This window comes from Haliotis asinina, chromosome 2 (assembly GCF_037392515.1).
Source record: "Haliotis asinina isolate JCU_RB_2024 chromosome 2, JCU_Hal_asi_v2, whole genome shotgun sequence".
NCBI classification, from domain to species: Eukaryota; Metazoa; Mollusca; class Gastropoda; order Lepetellida; family Haliotidae; genus Haliotis; species Haliotis asinina.
Window position 1 is genome coordinate 40,873,236 of NC_090281.1, and position 22,176 is coordinate 40,895,411.

A 22,176-nucleotide genomic window follows, 5' to 3' on the forward strand; every position below is an offset into this window, starting at 1 on the left:
GTATACAGTTAGTTTTAGACTTAGAAAATTTAAAGCCGTTTTCCAAACACCATTTATTTATCTTGTTCAGACACAACTGCATTTGCCGTTCAATTGTATGCATGTTTTTACCTCGACATGAAATGTTAAAATCATCCACAAAAAGTGATCCATCAATTGAATCGTTAAAACCTTTGATAAACTGTTTATCCTGATGCTAAAAAGTGTAACAGACAAAATACTGCCTTGTGGTACACCCTGATCCTGACTGTAATGATCAGACAGGGTAGAATCCACACGAACTTGAAATTGTCTATCATTTAAAAAGTTGGCTATGAATTGAGGCAATCGGCCTCGCAATCCGAAGTCATGTAAATCTTTTAAAATCCCATGTTTCCAAGTGGTGTCATATGCTTTTTCTAGATCAAAAAAGATCGACACTGCATGCTGTTTATCAATTATGGCATTCTTCACAAAAGATTCTAAACGCACTAAATGATCGACTGTACTTCTGTTTTTGCGGAAACCACACTGTATATCTGTTATTAGGTTATTTGTTTCCAAGTACCAGACAAGTCGATTATTTATCATGCGTCCCATGGTCTTGCAAACACAGCTAGTAAGTGAAATTGGCTCCTATAATTGGAAGGATCAGTCGGATCACGTCCAGGTTTAGGAAGGGGAACAACGATAGCATCACGCCACGACGAAGGAAATTGTCCAGATGTCCAAATATTATCAAAAATATGTAACAGCGTCTCTAAGCATGTATCTGGCAAGTGCTTCAGGAGTTGATAATGGATGTTATCAGCTCCTGAAGCAGTATCATGAGCCTGATCAAGAGCAGTATGAAGCTCATGCAACGAAAAAGTTTCATTATAGTCTTCCCTATTATCTGAATTAAAGTTACTAGTTTTCGTTTCTTGCTGTTTTTGATATGTTTGGAACATATGTTCATAATTTGACGAGGAAGAATGTTTCGCCAAAGTTTCACCAAGTTTATTAGCAATATCGGTTTCATTAGTTAATAACTGTTTTCCATCTTTAAGGTGGTGAATACTAGATTTGGACCCCTTACCTTTGATTTTTTGGATCATATTCCAGACTTTAGATATTGGTGTACGTGAATTAATGTTTGATACATATCCTTGCCAAGATTGGCGTTTGCTTTGTTTAAAAGTACGCCGTGCTTTAGCATTTACAATCTTAAATTTATTCAAATTATGCACCATGGGGTGTCGACAGATATAGTGTTCTGCCTTTTTCCGTTCCTTTCTAGCTTGTTTACATTGATCATTGAACCGTGGTTTGCGAATATGTGGAACTGCAGAGGACTTTGGTATACACTCATGAGCAATAACATTCATTTCATCACAAAAACGTTGAATAGCATCAGGAACATTATCAAAAAGTTCAGGTTTAAGCCTGTCAACACACAGAGTTTCATATAAACGCCAGTTAGCCTTTTTGAAGTTCCATCTTAATGATGGAGGAACATCAGATGGATTCACAGGTTTTAGTAATGTTGGGAAATGGTCACTCCCACCGACGTCATCATGAACTGACCACTCAAATTCATTTAGAAGGCTTGAATCAGAAACCAATAAATCAAGGGCTGAATATGTTCCTGTGCCAGGATGTAGATATGTGTTCGACCCATCATAGAAAATACATAAATCATTTTCGGAACAGAACTCCTCTAGTATTTTACCTTTAGCATTTGTAGTTGTACCACCCCAGAGTGGGTTGTGGCCATTTACGTCTCCCATAATAACACTGGGTTTTGGGAGTTGGTTATACCAATTTTGAAGTTCGGTCTTCTGAAGTGTTGAAGACGGTGAGATATATAAAGAGCATAGTGTGAGTGCAAACGTGTAAAGTAAGTCTCACAGCAACAGCCTGGAGACCAGTATTAAGAATAATAGGGCTCTGAATAATATTCTGGTTTATAAGGATAGAAGCTCCTCCAGTGGCCCTCTCGCCCGGGGGTGAAAAAGAATGGTAAGCATTGAAATGGCGTAGGTCAAAGGTATCCGCCTGCTTTAAATATGTCTCCTGCAGACAGACTGCTGATGGAATAAAGTCCTGGATCAATAGCTGTAAATCATTGAAATTATTATTTAGCCCTCTGCAGTTCCACTGTATAATATTATAAGAAGAAACTATCTTTTGGGAGGATTTATTGGGGATCTACCCCGCACTTTTTTGGAGGGCGACAGGCTATGTGCCCTAGCATGGACATTTTCAGATACATCCATGTCCTCCAGAGATCCATATCTGTTGTGTAGCTGTATTTTATTTTCCGACCCTTTCGGGGCTCTTCCACTTTGTTTTTTTGAGGCCTCATGCTTCAGTTTACTTTTGCTTGATACAGCTGACTGAGTATCACATGACGATTTAGATTGTGAACGCGACTGAGAGGATCGCTTAAGATCAGATGAAGACTCTTACTGCTTTTGTGACTGACTAGGAAGTGACTCCGTAGTTTGAGACGATGTGGTAGGATATAACATCTGGGGAGAATCACATTTGACCCAAGTCAAATTTGTTTGACAGCTTGTGGATAAAGTAGATATTTTATGGCTGGATTCAGTTGATGTTTTGATTACAGAAGCATAACTGTCTGGAAGCTCAGATCTCTTGACAAGTTTTTTTGCATCCGAGAAACTGATGTTTTGTGTAAATTTTATCTTGTTAATTTCCACGTGTTCTTTCCAAATCGGGCATTCTTTTGAAAAAGATGAATGGTTTCCTGAAGAGTTGGTGCACTTTTTAAAGGTACTTGTACAATCTTCTGTTGTGTGATGACTTCTCACCACAGTGAGCACACACAACGGACAATGTATAAGTATTTACGCCATGGCCGTAATTCTGGCATTTAAAACATCTGAGTGGATTGGGAATGTACACGTCAACCTTGATGTTGCAGTAACCAGCCTTCAATGATTTTGGAGCTGTCGGAGAAAAAAAGGAGAAGAGATACGTATTGGTGGGAACAGTTTCATTGTTTTTGCGGGTCGAAAAGCGTTTGACATAGAGCACACCTTGATCTTTCATCTCGTAGGCAATGTCAATTTCTGACATTTCAGCAAATAGTCGATCGCGGTCCCTGATGATGCCTTTGCTTGTATTTAAGGTCTTATGAGCAGAGACCGTAACTGGAACGCCAACGAATGATTCGGTACTCATAAGGTTGCCTGATTGCTGTCTTTTAGAGCATTCAATCAGCAGCGCACCTGAACGTAACTTTCGTATGTTTTTTACTTCTCCAGCAATACCCTGAATACCCTTAGATATTGCAAAAGGATTCACCTTGAAAGGTGTCTTGTCTATAGTTTCCATCACTAGAAAACGTGGCCAGAAATCAATAGATTTGGACGGTCGGATGTCATCATCAATGGGATCAGTTTCAAGAGGACGTTTGGTTTTCTTAGTTGGGGTTTCATAAGCCATGTTTAATGTTTATATTTTCATCACCCGAGCTCCCCACCCACCAAGGAGTATCACAAGGACAATGCTAAAAACAAGTGGGTCTCCAACTTGCAGCACCAAGGATACTCGGATGATATACGCCAGCATCGTGTAATCCAGCAGAAGAGTTATAAATATAACATCCACCAGATTGGCCCATCAGCCACCGCCTTCTGGGTATAAGACTCTAGCCAAAGTTCAAAACATCATAATGAAGATCTTTACCATTTTATATAAACAAATGTGCCAAGTCCAAAAGTAACTCTTTTCCAAATTAAAACTGTGTAATGACATAAGTCCATACACAGGGCTTGGCGTGACCAGCCGATTGATAGAATCGGGCCGATTCTACCACCCGTCTAGGAGAAGTCAGGGTCGAAGTGGTGTGTTGAGCAACAGGAACACTGGTCCTGCTCCCATTGCCCTCAACCACCAGGATCCCCTCCTCCACCGACACAGGGACGCATCCCACGGCAAACGGGTTGGTGGACCAAATATACCCCGGGTCCACTACAGGGGTGTCGGCGAGCTCTTTGCGTTACCCAGCACCCACCACGAGTGCCTGGTCATAAGGTGGTCGAGCACCACCATATTCAGCAAACATGGTAGTTTGGTTAATGAATAGTCTTGTCTGACCGAATGATATGAGATTGTTGACTAATGTAAAGTTGTCTGATAATTTTCCAGGAGATAGGGGATCATTACAATCTGTTGAATGGTATATGGCGGCAGAAGTTCCTTACGTCTCTCCTTCTGTTATCTTTGTTTTAGGAAAACATCATTACAACTTTTCTGACACAATTCCTGACGGAAGAGCACCAAGAACACAACCACCCTGTAAAATAAACTTTACTTTACCAACAGTAGAAACAGAAAACGTATGTGAGATTTATGATTTTCAAATAAAGTGACTGAAAATTCATTAAATGCTAGTCATGCATTTGAAAGAGTCAAGGGGTCAAATTTAAACGAGTTAGAATTGATTAGAGCTGAATAAAGTGTCGCATGATGAGACAAAGTAAAAAAGACACGTTATTAACAAACGAGTGTTACCACTCTGTTCTCCAACGAGGGACTCTATATGACGTCGTTAGTCGGGGGAATGACTAAAGTGGTATATCAGCTGGCAATCATGACGATCCCAAGAGATGTTCAATGGAGAATTCTCGAACAATTCTGCAGTTGCGAGGCCTTGCAGAGTGATCCCACTTGGCTGTAACGGAATAAATGGCACCACAAAAGGTCTCAATCCCTGCATTCCCATATCCTCGAATGGTAATATGTCTTGTTCTCAAGCCACAAATACAGCCCCATAACATGACATCTGCTTCATCGAACGGATGAACTTCTTGTATGCCGTTTGGCGCCAGTGGCTCTCTACGACGAAAAGCTCGCCATCATTTATGAACCGGCTTTTATCTCTGTAAAGAACACTCTCTCCCTGTTACGTTACTGCCACCAACGTACACTTCTTCCCGAACTTGGGCGGTCTTAGGGCGGGCCTGTTTGATGGTAGCTGTTTATCAATTTTCTGATGGTGACCGATGGCCCTTTCTCTTTGCGCTCACGTAAGTCTTGTCATCTTCGTGGTGCCTCGTTTTTGGTTACGGCATGTTTTGTCCAACATCGGTATTTGCACTGTTTTATATGCACTATTGGAAAAGGTCATATTTTGTATGAAGCTATCGGACAATTGCGTTGTTATCGGGACCATATTGCGTTTTGGCGAATGGGTTTCTGCTTGGTTTCAAACCCGTACCAGCGAGTTTGTTTTTTATTCTTATTATTACTTCAAAAGTGATCTCTTTCTTTAGTCCATTAGTTTTGGTTTCGAGTTGTTAGTTGTGCTTGGTAACGATGTCAAGTAGAGCATCGTAGGTAGTCCACTGTGATGCTGAGAAACAATTTTGTCTAAGTGGGCATATGGCAACGCCGAGACCACTGTACCTCTGCGGCCAATAGCCTGTATAAACGTTCTTCTTTAGATTTCAATTGTCAATTGTCATGTTTCTTTAAGACAACTAGTTTTTTTGTGTAAATGAACGCCACTTTGACAGTAAACCAATACTATTCACATATATAAATACGGATACCCAACTTTGAATCAATTTGGTAACTTTCCATATTCGCTTTATTTGTTGGAGTAGTATTCAGTCTATACACACTACTTTCGTATGATAAATCTGTCTGAATCAGGTATACTATTAAGCATAATTGTGACAGGTAAGGCGCGACTTTCCACATTAAATTCCCAATACAGGCCTGCGTTTGCACCAAACTGTAATAGCGATTCCGATTTTATGTACAAACGGAAACTAGATCGTAAGCTTTGAATCTCAGTGTTTGCTTTTAATCTGGTAATCTAGCCTACCTACGGAAACGTCCTAGTGCGTATATACCAGATAATATTATGAAACTGTCTAAGTTTATCAACATTCCGAAATGGAGCGATGGTGTGCGTTCACTGAATTCTACAGGAACAGTTCCCTTCTCCCTTCGGTAAAAACAATTGAGGTTATATCTTTCTTTTTCAGCTACAGATGCAAAGTCGGATATAGTTTTGGAACTAAAAGCGAAACATGAGCCGAAATATTTATTTAAAAAAACCCTTACAGTCATGTATTTTTAATTCTCGACGAAGGTTTTACAGTAGTCTGAAGCATACTTGTTTATCACGCTGTTCTGGGGACAATTTGTTGTTTTGATAAAATTCTTGTCTTGACTCCCGAGAAAATGACCACATGGCCGGTCCATTAAGTGAGCGCACATGCAGGGATAGTGAAAACTCAGGGATATAAAGGGATGCAAATGGACCAACGTTTGAAGTATGAAAATAGGTAACTTTTTTCATCTAGTGATTTATCGGTTCTTCCTACCAACAAGGTGACTTTCTTAGTTTACCAGACGTAAGGCCATTTAACGTGGTGTCAGCTGTTTCATTATTAACTAAATGAACACATGCTACTATTGTCGTGCCATGCACAGATCGCTCTCATACCATCACGGCTCTTAACGTTGTGCTATTTATGTTTCTCTGACAGGTTATATTTAGTGTTACAAACACGGCATATCACTGGCAGTTTAGCTGACGTTCACATTGTCAGTACTGTTGGTGGCATGTTCTGCATGCAAAATTAAAACAAATCAGTACCAAACTATACTTTAACAGTTGCTTGAAGTAGATGCCATAACTGACACTGAAACGTTAACTGGGACTCAGTATGTGAAAACTAATTAGGCGTGAAAGTAACACCGAACAAATGTGATGTGATTAGCAACTGTAAAATTAACTACGTTCACAAATCAACACTGATGTATCTAAGAGCAACACACATTCAAAGGCAGTGATCAATGATGATAACAATAGAGGCAATGACAGTAACATTCACCTTTAAGAAGCAGTAATGCAATGTGAAAGAAAGGTCTAGGCAGTGCATGGTCTTCACACACAATGCTGGTACTCAGGTGATTTGAGATCAGATGCAATAACCAGCTTTTTTTCACATCATCATATCATCATATCATAAGAAAATGTCATCAGATCTTTCTGTACGATCCCTTGGACCTGAAAACGGTGGAACCTAGAGAGCTCAATAGATGTAAAACACCACTGCCACAGAAAGTTCCTGACAAAAAGAATCATGTTTTGGCTGTTGAAAAAATATCAAATTACACACCTGTTTAAAAACATAATGGAGAAACTTTGACATCTTGCGATCCCTTCAAACAATGTATACAATTGATGGACAGTAATGCCAATGTATCTTCTGTCGTCCTTGTGCTGATGGAAGTGGACAGCTGAACGTTTGATAGTTACCTTGCTTTAGTTCACCCTGTCTGATGCTAATACTAAGGAAACAGGTGTTTGCGCGGTAGACGTGGAGGATACGAAAATAATTCGCCCATAATCTTTTAGTTGATAGCATATGACGTCACAGAGATTCTTAGACTCGTCTCGTCATACACACCACAGATCATACATACATGAATGAATGAGCATCATTTCGGAGGATTCCTGTAGCAAGGTTGTAAACGTACATGTTCAGTATATGCAATGTAGTGTCAGAGAATGACAGCGAATAATGTCTGTTATGCCCACATCGCACTTGTGTGGGTGTTATTTCATTCGCCAATTATGAGCACTGCCCGCCTGGTTTCTGATTCATTCAAGTCTGAAGTAAACATGCCACTACACCATGTCAGTACTTTACAACACCCTCGTTCCTCTTGCAAACCTAATCACTGACAGTCCACTGGATATCCACTTTCGCAAGTCAATGTAAAACCCTGCGTAGTCTCGAAGACACTGGCAATAAAGAATGTCTCAACTTCAGAGCGGAGTTCAAAGGCTTATGACCTGTGTGATGTGAAAACCCTTTATTTCAGGCTGATTCTTGTAGTGACGTCTGACAATCTGGGTTCATCAACAAAACAACATAAGGGAAGCATTTGACATCACAACCAACAAAGAAGTTCCATCTGGTGATATGTTTGTGGCCTCATTGTTCTTGGAATCCAACGGTATCATAACAGTTGACGATCTTCAAAGTCCTGTTCACAAATCTTCATTTTTTTTAGAAAAGCTGAAAAGTACAGGGCTCTTTAGGTAGGTCAAGGCACTTCGCGATACCTTAGTACTTCCGGTGACAAACAAACGTTTCATACTCTATCCAATGGTCTGGTATACGTAGTTGTCAGTGGACAATAAGCAACCGATAATACTTACTGAAATCACAAATGTCCAATCCCATCATCCCCAAATTAGCTGTTTAATTAAATTATTTGTTCCCTGAGCCCGAAGGGTCGATGCATCAACCCATGGGCCCTGCGAGACAAGGGAACCGAACATTTCAATGTTAATTTTGAATTGTTTAAATCACGGGTACAAATAATTTTCGTGGCAAGAAAACAAAAATTTAGGGTTACCCCCTTCCATCGATTTGCATTCGCGAAAAAATAGGTAACTTTCATACATTATACTTGATTTAGTGCTACTCGAGAATTAATACCATGAAGTACCAAATGAGTTCAGCATTGCCGGAGGGGTAAATAGAAATAACACTAGCATGTTAGCAGGATACACTGAAAATAACAGAAGAGCGCATAGCCAATCAGAAAGCGATATTTACGTGTGAGGTAAGATAATTAGAGAATAACCAGCGAGATACAAGTGATCACGGGAAATATGCCCGAGTTGAAAAATGTTCACAGTCCCGAACCTTGGCGAGGCACTGAACAAATGTTCAGGAGGGCCCATTTCACTAATCACTCGTGCCGAGTTGGTTATTCTATTTATTACCCATAATGTAATAAGAAAGGAACACCGAAACATAAGCCAAGCGGAGACATGACTTGTGACCTCAAACACCTGATTCGTATCCATGCGTGTATTAAATACACTAATAATCTGTGGAGGGGGTGTTACAGTCTCGCCACTGCTCCAGGACTTTCAAGAAGGATAACTCGAGTATGAATCCGATTCAATGGGAAGCCTCTTTTGAGCAGATGATCGACTGACAGAGGAGTCCTGTTAAAGTGGAATACAACACCACAAATTGGACCTGAGAATAGTGATATGCACAGAAAGAAGATTTATGAATGTGACAAAGACTGTGACGTCATGGTGGCTGCCTGAGGCAGAGGATGAGTGGGCAGCGTGGTGGGATGACAAGGGTTTGACAACAATTTATTGACGGACTGATGTTGTCTCTCATTAACTGAAGAGTAACTGTTTTTTGACTGAACATTTTTGTGCCTGAAAAACTGCATGATTTGATGTGCTGGTACCCCACTGTCAGAAAGGGTCTGGATTAGACGTGTTCGGGATCGGGTTTAGGATAATCACGACCATCTTTGTTTACAAACAATGGAAACGATTGTGGCTTTTTTGTCAAGGTTTTTTATTTTGAAAAGACTACTATTTATAACGCATAACAAAGTAAACCACACCTATATACATTCTTCACAAAAAACCCCCGCAAAACCCAAATATCAATGAAAATTTGATTTTATTCAAGGACGTAGATTAGCGGACAACAAAGATGCATGAATGACATATTGTGGAATAATGCATTGCTATCTTGTCCATATCGCATGAGAATAACAGTCATCACAGTCATTACTGCTGTTCACAAGGTGGTGTTCAAGTCAGTGCCTCGTATGATCACCTCCAGCTGCTACAACTGCCCGACACCGCCTGGGTACAGATCGAATCAGTCGTTGGATGTTTTGTTGTGGAATCCTTCTCCATTCCTCCTTCAGCATGTGGGACAACTGTTGAAGATTCTGTGGTGGACAACGACATCGACGTACCCGTCTATCGATCTGATCCCAAAGGTGTTCGATTGGGTTTAGATCCGGGGATCTGGAGGGCCAGTCGAGGGTATTGGTGTTGTATTTGGTCAGGTATTCCACGGTGGCACGTGCTGTGTGGGGTCTGGCGTTATCCTGTTGGAAGAGCTGCCGTTGAAGGACGTGCGGACGGAGAAAACTGGCCGTCAGATTGCTTTGGACAAGCACAAGTTGCCATCTGCGGGTGTATGAAAAATCTCCCCCTACACCATAACACTCTCTTCACCAAATCTGTACACCTGTCTGATGCAGTTAGGAGCAAAACGTTCATGACGGCGTCTGTAGACGTGGGTCTGTTATAGCCACATGCTGTACTCATGTTTTGCACGTGAGAAACGATCACTGTACCTGATATTCGTGCTGTATGACATCCACGCACTACACGACAATCCCGATTGATAAAACCGTTCAAAATCATTTGCGGTTGCGTTTGATCAAGCATGATCTTCTAAAACATTCCAGAAACAATGCGCAACCCTAAAACCATGTTTGAGTATACATATGTGTACACAATTGTAAGTATCATTTTGAGATTCATTTTGCGTTTCTTTTTGTTTTTGAAGAGTGTATCAGATCGGTGGTTAAATGTCTAAGAGGTCATAGCAGGGTCGAGTGGACAAACTACATCACAAGTTCAAGCTCAAAACGTGTTACACATAGTGCGGTGCAATAGAAATCAAACGCTGAATTACGAGAGCAATATTAAGTGTGAGTTCGAGCTATGGCACTTAGCCGTTTTTATCTTCCAAAACAAGAAAAGAGATGGTGACCTAATTGTGTTCCTCACGTTTCGGAATTGCCGGGCACGGTGGAGGGACAACCTGCATACTTACATCTAGTTGGTAATCGTCATCATCACATGTGATTATCTTGCGATAGTAATGAAGCACTGTTAAATCTTTCGTCGATCTGGCATGAGTAAGAACCGCGTCTTGAGATTGGTCTAGGTGAAGAATGCCATCATTGCCGCTCCAGGCATCCTAAACAAAACATGATCTTCATTAAATAAATTTTAGTACCTTCGGGAATTGGAATGGTAACATGTCACGCAAAGAAACCTCTTGACCGTCAAAGGGGTGGTGGTTTGGGGTCTTGGATCGAGCCCACGATCATGCAGCAAGACACCGATGCTTTAGTTGTGGCTCAAGATACTGGGAATATCTATATGTAGTTCACATACTACATCCGTTAACTAAATATATTTCACATGATCTAGGATTTGAAGCTATCAGCTATTAGCTTGAAAAACATCCGTCTGTGGTTCCAGATCCCAGATCCAATGGTTCCCATTATAAACAAGTTAAAGGGCACCAGAATGGCTTATCCCTATGCAACCCTTGTTCCAGGATATTTAGAGGAAATATTATATTAAAATATTACATTTGGAGAACCATTTAAAGCAGAATTTCAAAATCAGTGGATGTGCTTCTTAGATGACTGTGATTTGGAATCCTTTTTCAAACATGCTACAAAATTTTAAATTACATCCACGTTTGTCATTTACCAAAGAGATAAACAGTGAACACCTTCCTTTCCTTGGTGTGCATATTTCAATATCAAACAACATTGTAGGAACAGATATACATTATAAAGGAACAGATTCGAAACCGTATCTAGATTACAATTCATGTCATTCACGTCACACAAAAAACAGTATCCCTTACTCTTTACCGCGTAGAATATGCATGATAATTTCAAATCCAGACCACGTAGACTTCAGGTTAAATGAACAGAAAGATTTACTTTTACAAAAAAGAACTACCCAAGATAAATAGTTAAAGACGCTATAGTTACAATATTCCCATTTTACAAAATATTGACAGTGATGAGAGAAGAAAAATTAAAGAAAATTACTTTATCAAGTCGTCAAACTGCTCAGACCTAAACTTTATTGTACAAAGTAGAGTCCGACTTTGTCCATCCGTATGCAATGAAATTAATTATATACCACTGCTGTATATTAATGAACTCAAATTACTCTTTAGACGCACACTCTATACTGTGCTCTATGGCGCCATAGCTTAACAACGTCGTTATACACAAAATGTAATCTATAACGACATCCTCATGATTATCACATTGACAGTGTGAAACCGGCCAGAATCTCAGCTAAGGATCTTCAGGCTTTTGTCTTTTGTTTGTTTGTGTGTTTGTTTCTCTCTCTCTCTCTCTCTCGCCACACACACACACACACACACACACACACACATATATATATATTGTGGAGAGAGGGAGAAAGAGAGAAAGAAACAAACAAGAGACAGAAACAAACAAAAGACAAAAGCCTGAAGATCCACAGGAGAGAATCTCCACACACACTCTCTCTCTCTATCTCTCCACACACACACGCACACACACACATATATATATATGTGTGTATGAGTGTATGTGTGTGTGGAGAGAGAGAGAGAGAGAGAGAGAGAGAGAGAGAGAGAGAGAGCAATATCCAGATGATACAATGCGATCTAATTATTAGACTGGCTGAAACAGATGAGTGAGTGAGTGAGTTTACTTTTACGCCGAACTCGGCAATATTCCAGCTATATGACGGCGTCAACTAAGTCAACGAGTCTGACCACCCGATCTCGTTAGTCGCCTCTTGCGACAAGCATATGGCAAGCATGGGTTGCTGGAGGCCTATTCTGCCCCGGGACCTTCACGGGTCTTAAACACATGAGAAGCTGCATATGCCTCTTAGAGAATGTTCAAATGCAAAATATATTCGGCATTACATTTTCTAATTGAATAATATCTTTTAGGGGATAGGGACTTTTCCGGGACACTCTCAGGTTGAGGCAGCAATTCGCCAGCACACACGAGAGCTAAACGTGAAAAGATGGACGGCGTAACAATTCAGTTAGCACTGTTCTTATCGGTTGAGAATATCACATTCGATGATACACAGTACACACTGTTCGCGATGTAGACTACCCGTTGTCAGATTCCCGTATTTTTGTGTGGAATTCGTTGTTTTTGATTGGGGTTAGATCACTGAATGTTTGTAGCAGTTAGGTCAGGCGTAATACAAATCTTCCGAGGAGACAAAACGACATCTATATTGATAGACAATACCAACATCACATTAGATCATTTAGATAGTTTTGGATATCAGTCTATCATTTTCACAGTGTCGCCATAATGATTACGAAGTCCAACTATCCTTGTTATCGTTATCTTAATCGGTACCAGGTGCATGGGCCTTGGCGTTCTGATTTAACGACTGCAGTCACGAGTGAAATAAAAGTGATTGATGGGAATTTAAATGCTGCAAGCTACCCAGATGACGTTTTGCCGTTTAAGATTTTCGGCAACAGTGACATGGAGTGACATTCTATCACGATGATGCACGTAGTTTTATGCAGTATGATTAGTGTGGCTATGTTTCTAAACGCCCCAAACGGTAACTAAATCGTAACCCCGATGGCACTTTCATGAACAACAGAGCTGTCAGTGTGAACAGTAGGCTGCCCCATTGGTTTGAACATCAAATGGTGTCTACACAAAAGCTAGGTGTGCCAGAAGAGGATATGTATAGCTGGGCATATCGCTTGACGTTGGGGCTGGTGTGCTGCTCTGCTGTTCTGTAGGTGGGGTCCTGCCACGAACTGGTCTCACATCAGGAACTGTCATACCTGTAGGTTTGTTAGTTGCACCAAGCGAATGTGGTTGTTTTATCGAAGACGAGGGCAAATCATGCGTGTTTTCCTACTGTACATAACCAAAGCGATATCATTGTGTTCCGGTGAATATGTAACTGCCCCCACACGACTTCTGTCTTTAACTTTTGGCACTAGTCTTGTTTCAGCAGAATCACCTGACATAGTATGATCCTAATTTTCGAACAAATCAAAGTGTTTTAAAACATGAGTGTCTACAGAGTGACCCCATATTTCTTCCTATTTTGAGAACAATAATGCCTGAGAGTAAATGTCTCCTGACTGTCACCATCATCCATCGTAGAAGTCTGTATGCAATGCCGTTTGTTGAATCTTCTATGGTATGGGGAAACCATTTCATTAAACCACAAGTAACCTTATAAAAGATGCTTAATGCTTAATGTTGTGATGGATGGGACTTCTGTCGGTGACCTTTACTATCTAATGAAGGAAATACTTTTGAAAATAGCATAAAACTTACCGAGAGGGCGAGGGACGGGACGGGACACTTTCGGACAGGGTGGTTCTCTGTAGCCGTTTATATATAGAATCTAAAAATAGAACCCTGTACGGGAACTCATTGCCCGTACAGAAAATGACTCGCACTTCCTTCGTATGCATTTCAACTTTAACTTCGGGGAGAGAAGTTAGAAGTATTCCATGAAGTAGCTGTCTATGGGCCAGGTAGGGTGATCGGTACCACCTCAGGGACTAACAGTCATTATAATTTTTGATGTTGCTTATCTTTATAGAAATATATTTGGATATGATAGAACTTTGAAAACTTCAGCGTTTTCATGTTTTCATCTTAGTGCACACGCACCTAAACTCGCACCCCAAATCATGGAATTGACAATATTTCTTGATGAGAGTGAGTTATTCATTTTCATATTTATCTCTTATGTTTTGGCTAAATTTTCGTAAAACTGCTAATTTCTACCAGAATTAATTATTTTTATAATGAACCTACACAATATGCAGCATATCCGCTGACGCATTTTATTTTTCCCTGGATGACAGTGTGTCAGACTGTTTTCCAAATGCCTGTGGAAAATACATCTCTTGGTGCAACTTTAAGTAAGTACAAATATTACTTTTGCACCCGTGAAGATCCGGCTTAGAATTGATCTTCAATAACCCATGTTTTTCCCAAGAGGCGACTAATGGGATCGAGTTGTCATGGTTTTTGATTTGGTTGCTACATGTCATTTGTTCTCAATTGCGTAGATTGATGTTAATGTTGTTGATGACTGGAATATCTGGGTCAGACTCGATTATTTACAGACCGACACCATAGCTGGATTATTGCTTAGTTCGACATAAAACTAAACTCGCTCACTCACTTTTGCTTGCTTACCCATAATATCCTTGCTCATATAGTATCATGTCCAATGATATTTCTTGTTTTCATGTGTTGTTGAATCCAACACGTGGCCATGTACTAACAAATTTATTTTCTATGAACACTGAAAAATTCTGACAACATGGTCGACTCTAAAGTTTTTCAGACTCTGTCACGTTTGGTTTTGATTTTTGGCGCCATATATCGCTACCCACCTAGATCAATAAGTTTAGTTCATCTCTACACCAGCAGAACAGTCACTTTTATTCACATTTTGTAAATCTTATATTAAAAAAAGTATGTCTAACGATGCCATATTCCATTGGGCCTAAACATGAAAATCTGAAAATGTGTGTGAAGGATTTTGAGAAAGAAATGCGTGATAATTTGTTATATTCGCTCTGTTCTGGTCATGTTTAAAATTCAAATTACGAATATCTAATTAGTCATGAATTAAGTCGGGACATTCCTGGTATCATCCACACAATTTGTCATTTACAAATCATGATAGGAACAGATTTTGATTATACAGAACGAGATTCTTAATCTTCGAGGGATGCAATTACAAGCCAATAAGACTATAGTGTCTGTCTGTGAATTCTTGGATTTGTGAAATTTTAGTGAGTAACTAACTCTTCTCCATTTGCACAGTAGAAGACCGTCTGCTTTGTTGTGTGCATTAAGATGTTGTTATTTGAATCTATAATGTAAAAATAATGATGCAAAATGACCGAATACATAAAATCAGATATTTACTCTCGTACCTGTTGATCAAGTAAACCGTCACACCGAAGTCCGTTGTCAAGTGGAGAATATCACATTTTGAGAAGTTTTCAAAACATTTAATAAATAAAATGGACACTAAAGCAAAGATACTAAGGCATTTGCTGCGGCTCAAAACAGTTGTCAGAAAAAACGTGACAAAATCAGCATAAAGTCAAATATATTTAAAATGCAGGAATTGAAAGGTATCATGTATTTGTCTGTGAATGTTTTCTTCAATGCAACACAGGTTATGCATCTAGAACTGAACAGCGACATGTGATGTCATCACACATCTGACGTTTCTACATTTCGTATGATGATTTGTATCAAGGCACGCGGTTGTTAAAGTCGGTGCTAAATCACTAGAGTGTTAATATATCTAAAGATACCACTGTGTCCATATCATAAAAATCTCAACTCTCATACCAATAAAAATAAAAGTATATTTCAAAATCTTGCCACGTCAACTGACACTGCAATGTTGTATAGAAGAGACGTTTTAGTTTTGTAACGTAAATATATGTATTTATTCATATCTCCATCACATATGCATATGTAGTATTGTACCTTTCCCTAACATCACACAATATGTTCAATTAAATAAATCCAAATTAAGGCCAATTTAACGATGATTTAAAGTAACGATGACAGCGGAACATATAAATACCCCGTAGGCAATCTTCAATTCAGATACAATACAATTCAGAATATATCATTCCAACAAATACACTTCAGTCTTTAATTCTACAGGAAATACCTCTTTCATCTATGTCAAACAAAAGTGCGTAAATTGACACAATTAAGAAATGGTGTGCGTGTTTCTGTTTAATATCAAATTGTATAAAATCGCCTAGTATTTACCACGTAATGAGTAATAAGTCTAAACTGGTTATTTTTGTAAGACTTACAGTAAATTACAAGTGCATGAATATCTCTGCCTCTGCAAATTTACAAGGGGTGTTGACAGTTGACAAACACGTATCATTTCATGCTGTTCAGCAATTTGATTTATCTTCTGAACTAACAGACGCGAAAGAAACAAGCTGATCACATCATACAAATTCACATGTAAACATATCAGATAATGTTTCAAATCATTTTGTATCAGGTCACTGGCAGGTATCGTATTCAAATTTCAACTTTCCAGTTCACGGCAACGAGAAAAAAAGTCAGTCGTCCCTGTTTCAAAGTTGCCCAAATGCATGATTTGTTGCAAATGGTCTATTGTAGTTTTAGATTCTATATAAAAACGAGATCCGTGAAGGCCCCGGGATAGGATAGGCCCTCAGCAACCCATGCTTGCCATAAAAGGCGACTATGCTAACGGAATCGGGTGGCCAGACTCGCTGACTTGGTTGACACATGTCATCGGTTCCCAGTTGCGCAGATCGATGTTCCTGTTGTTGATCACTGGATTTTCTGGTCCAGACTCGATTATTTACAGACCGTCGTCATATAGCTGGAAGAATTCTGAGTTCGGCGTAAAACTAAACTCACTCACTCACTCACTATAAAAACGATTCAAGGTTTTGAACCGCGCCCTACATTTCGCAACATAATTGGTAACTGCTCGAGTTTCCCAAAGGGATTACATCAGTTATTGTTGTAAATCGTTAATCACCAATCTGAGATATTTTCTTCATGGATCCAATATGTAGGTGGTTCTATTTGGAATTACTTTGTAAATATAAATTTATGCTATTCGTGAAACCTGGTAAAACACCCCATGCAGTTGTCTGTTTAGAGGCATAATAATAGAAAAAAAAACCAACACTATCAACAATAATCAGGGATTATTAGATGGAACCTGCTCCCAGTGACATTAGCATGCACCGAACGAATGACACAACACTCCAAGTTTACAGCATGACAGCAGATACGTTTAGCACCCAAGTTTCAGGCTGACGAATGCTTTCATACATTTAAAACTTGAAAACGCATTATCAGATAATGTAACTGAATGAAAAATACAACAATATGAACCCACCTGAAAATGGTGTGTCCCGGTAACATCAGTCCAGAATACTGCCAAATCTGCGTTCGCAATGGCACCATAGTTGGAGAAGCCAATTCCGAAACCTGCCATGTTGGTTGTTCGTGTGACAATCTTCATAAGAACAGTATGATTGGTGTAGTCGACAGACCAGTGTAGATGCATGTGATGCCTGGCGTCCAGCGTGACGCTGTAGTCGTAAGCAGGAGAAAAGTCCCCTATGTGTGCGGAGATGTGATAGGATGGCAGCATGAGGAGAAGCAAATATTCCGCACCCATCATTCTTCTTGCAAGGAAACACACCACGCGCAAACAATACAACATTGATCTTACCTCTATTTAAAGACACAGCTTGGCGTCGGCTAGCCAATGAAAGAACAGTTTTGGGTTACCAGCAAATCAAATGTCTTAGAACATGGGCATCCAAACTACTGTAGTCACATGCAAGGTAACATTGATTTTTGAAGTTTCCTTGTTACTGTAAACTTGTCATCAGAAGAAATCGAAGGATGTTGTTGGCCGAAATAAACGGACGGGTTTACTTTTGAGTGGCGTTACATATTCTTCGTAAAAATCGAAATATGTGTCGATCGAAGACATTGTTTTTTGACCGTACAGAGCTGATAAATCCTAGAGAGTGTAACATTGAAATACTTCATACGTAATATGCCATGTTAAGTAAACGTAAACAAAAATCAGCTAACAAATCAAATGGACACGCAGCTACATACATAGACACATTAGTATTCCGTGAGGCTCAGCTATTAGGCAGTTCACGCACTGTTACACGACACTTACAGTCAATACTTGTAAACCAGTACTGTTGACATTCAACTTAACTGCCTACGGAAAGAAACTAAATTATCTATTGTTTCCAATACCTACTCAACAACAACTTCAGAAAAAACTGCGTATTTTATAACAAAACGTGCATGTAGATTGTGGTCCCTGACAAAATGTCGAGAGGCATTGTATTCAGAAAGCATGAGAACGTAACTGCTGTATTGCTCTCATACACTACATGATTACTGCAATACACTGCATGACTGGTGTGATACTCTCTACATGACTGGTGCAATATACCACATGACTGGTACGATACTCTCTACTTGACTGGTGCAATATACCACATGATAACTTCGATATACTACATGATTACTTCGATATACTGCATAGGTGTGCATATATACTGCATAGGTGTGATATACCACATCGTTTGTGTGATACTTTATATGGTCACTGAAATACACTTCATGATTGGTGCAATACACAGCATAATTGGTGTGATATACTACACGATCAGTGTCATATACTATATGTTTAGTGTGATACACTACATGATCGGTATACTATACTACATCATTGTGTTACATGCTACATGGTTAGTGTGATACTATACTTGACTACTGTGATTGACAATGTTACGTGAACAATGTGATGTACAACATGGTTACTGCGATACACTTTATGATTTGTGCAATATACTACTTACTTACTGCGACTGGTGCAAGACACTACATGATTAGTGTGACTTACTACATGATTACTGTCATGTAATACATGTTTACTGCGGTACACTTAATTATTACTGAAATATACTACATGATTGGTGCGATATGCTACATGATTAGTGTGATACAATACTTGATTGCCGCGATACACTACGTGGCAGGTGAAATGCAGTGCATGTTTATAGTGATATGCTACATGATTGGTGCGATATAATACATGATTAGTGTAATACACTACATAGTCAGTGCGATATACTACATGATTCGGCTACACATTAGATGATTACTTTGGTATACATGATTAGTGGGACTGGTGAAATACACTACATTATAAGTTTGATATGCTACATACCTTGTGAAGAACACTACATGATTAGTGAAATACAATATCTGATTGATGCGATGTAATTCATGATTGGTGAATATATGACATGGTTACTGCAATACAGTACGGTGAGCGCGATTAAATTCACAGGGTTCTGTCCATAACTGGTATCAACAATGTTTGGATCTGTAGAGTTGGGGCATTAACAATGAAAGCATTAAATGTTTCTCTTATTACTAATCCATATTGTCAGAAATGCATCCACAATACTTGCACCTAAGTAAGGATATACTTGTCTGTTGTGTCCAATCTTCACTTTGCATCTTGAAAGCCAACAGGTCGGTCCGATCTGTTAAGAAGCTGCTGCTTATGCCGACAAATGCCCCAAACACTCAGTATATATGTGTCGGCGGGCACAGTCAATACTCTTCTTGGAATATCCTGCTCCCTATTTCCGCCAACCATGCCGGCACGGAATCGACGATAGTTTAATATTTATTCAAAGAAGTGAACATATTTCCGATCGTAAAAGGTCGAAAATATCCCCAAAGATGCCGAATCGTTAGAAAAGCCGGTCTGAGATAGTGGGAGAAGAGAATCGGAAATGGAATTCATGTCTGATTTGGGCGACCATGACAACTGCGGCGAGTTGGCGGAGCAGCTGTGGTGAGAGGACACCTCACACGCCATTCACTTGACAATCAATAGAGAGGGAGATTATTCCCATCAAGGCGGACAATGGCTGTTGATGTCCCCAGCACGTGGTTATTCGTCCTCAAGTCGTTGACGTCACATATCTGATGGTGGCATGTCAGTATCACGAGTCTTCACTTATACATGCAAAGTTGTCGATTGTGTACCAAGGAAAGGTATTCGTGAACGGACGTTTCTAGTTGCCGTACATTGAAATTTGGAAATGTCGTTCATTATTGAAAATGATAAACAACATCTCACGTTGAGATTCGGAATTTTAATCATTTAATATTATTACGATATTGCTGCACGCTGTGGATTGTGCCCGCAATTTCTGTCATAATCTGTTTTGCTATTGATTATGATACTGTGGTGAACCATCTGTGAACAAAGTCAGTGGCATGAGATGGGGTCCACGATCTCAACTCGGTCTCATTCAATACTGTTTGACTACATTTGATCTGTTATTCCTCAGTTATATAAATATGCAGTTCTTCAGCTGCACTTGGAATACTCCAGTGTGCACAAATCTGAAAATAACCCGGGGATATTATGATTGGAAATGCGTACACTTACTAGATTAGTAAAGCAACTTCGGTCATGCCTGCATGTGGATGTCTTTCCGGTAAGACACTACCAACCACTGAGGGTCCTTAGGGGAAATTCAATTTACAGAGAATTTATATGATATCCCAGAGGAATACTGACGGTATAAGCGTTGGTGGAACAGACGGGTGTGTGTGTGTGTGTGGGGGGGGGGGGGGGGGGGGGGTGTGTGTGCATACTCAGAGACTGTTTAACAGCTGACCTCAAACGTGAATGCAGTGAGACAGTAAGCTTCAAAATAGCCAATGGACAGACGATATCTTGTGGCTAGACGATATCTTGTTCGGACCCTCTTCCACTCTGCAACAACCAAAAGGTAAATTTACAACAGGATACGTATCTCTAATTAGACTTTCAGAAATTTTCATCGGAAAGGATTGCTAAAGTGAAAAGTAATAGAAAATGATTTTGAGAATATTAAGTCAGTTCCGGAGAAAAATAATATGACATGTTCATTGGCTGACATGATGGTTGGATCTCTACTACAATATCGTGTGATGTTCAGTAACTACACCGTGTGTCAGAAAGCTGCCAATCTGTTGTGAGTTGTTGACATTCTGCATAAATAACACTGCAGAGACCTTTCATCTTCACATTGTTAGTAAATTATGATAAAATAAAATCCCCCCAAATAAACTCCTAAGCGAGTAGACAACTGTCGTGTATGTTCAATGCGGTTACTAGGAAGGCAAGAGTTCGACCTAAATTCTGGGCATTGTAACCAGATATGAAGAACCAGGAAATAAGATTTAAGCATCCGAGACAACAACAGCAGGGCTGGACGTTGTAACTGTAATTTCTCCCCACGGGAAAAAATCGATCATACGACACCGAAGCTTTAAACAAAAATCACTGGTAGAAAACCTTTCCGATGCTACTAACCTGTAAATATACCACACCTAATTATTAGACTTTCAGATAATCTTATCCATGCATCAAAAGAAGTTATAAACTATGGATTTGTTAGCAAAATCCACTTTACAAGCAGAATGGTAGCTACTTAAGCTAAAATTCGTATTGACAAATGTTTTTGATAGCGGTTTGCAAGTATCAAACACAAAAGCAAATTCTATACACCGTCGGTAATCTTTACAAAGTTGCACGTTTCAGCTTGCTCCACGCCGGGTCTCACCAATGAGATGCAAACTGACATGTGGCACCTTGAATTATAAAATGTTTTCACCTGATGTCTTGTTTTTTCTGACTAGAGAATAACATGACAATGAGACGAATTATTTGTGTAACCGATCAAATATTTCGCATGGCTTTGCCGATTTATTAACATACACGTCTGTGTATGTCAACAGACTGAACCATTATTACTCAGATTTGTTGGTTTTTAAAAAAAAAATAACAACAAATTGCAAAAATCAAAGCCGATAACAAGATTTACCGACAATCTGTGTACAGACGTATAGACGAAAACGATGAGTAGCACAATTACTGATCGACGGCCTGTTCCAAAAACATATAGTAAAACTCAT

The 22,176-nt window shown here is 39.6% G+C and overlaps 1 protein-coding gene across 1 annotated transcript in view; it reads right to left on the minus strand.

Annotated features, from left to right (window-relative positions):
• The window catches only part of LOC137271804 (dopamine beta-hydroxylase-like), a 153,491-nt gene extending 135,655 nt beyond the window's left edge, over positions 1–17,836 (minus strand). Inside the window, exons 1-2 of the mRNA XM_067804204.1 lie at positions 17,552–17,836; positions 10,635–10,781 (exon numbers count right to left, since the gene is read on the minus strand). Coding sequence (XP_067660305.1) covers positions 10,635–10,781; positions 17,552–17,836 — 432 coding nt within the window. The remainder of the gene's footprint in view (positions 1–10,634; positions 10,782–17,551) is intronic.
• Between the last annotated feature and the right edge of the window lie 4,340 nt (positions 17,837–22,176).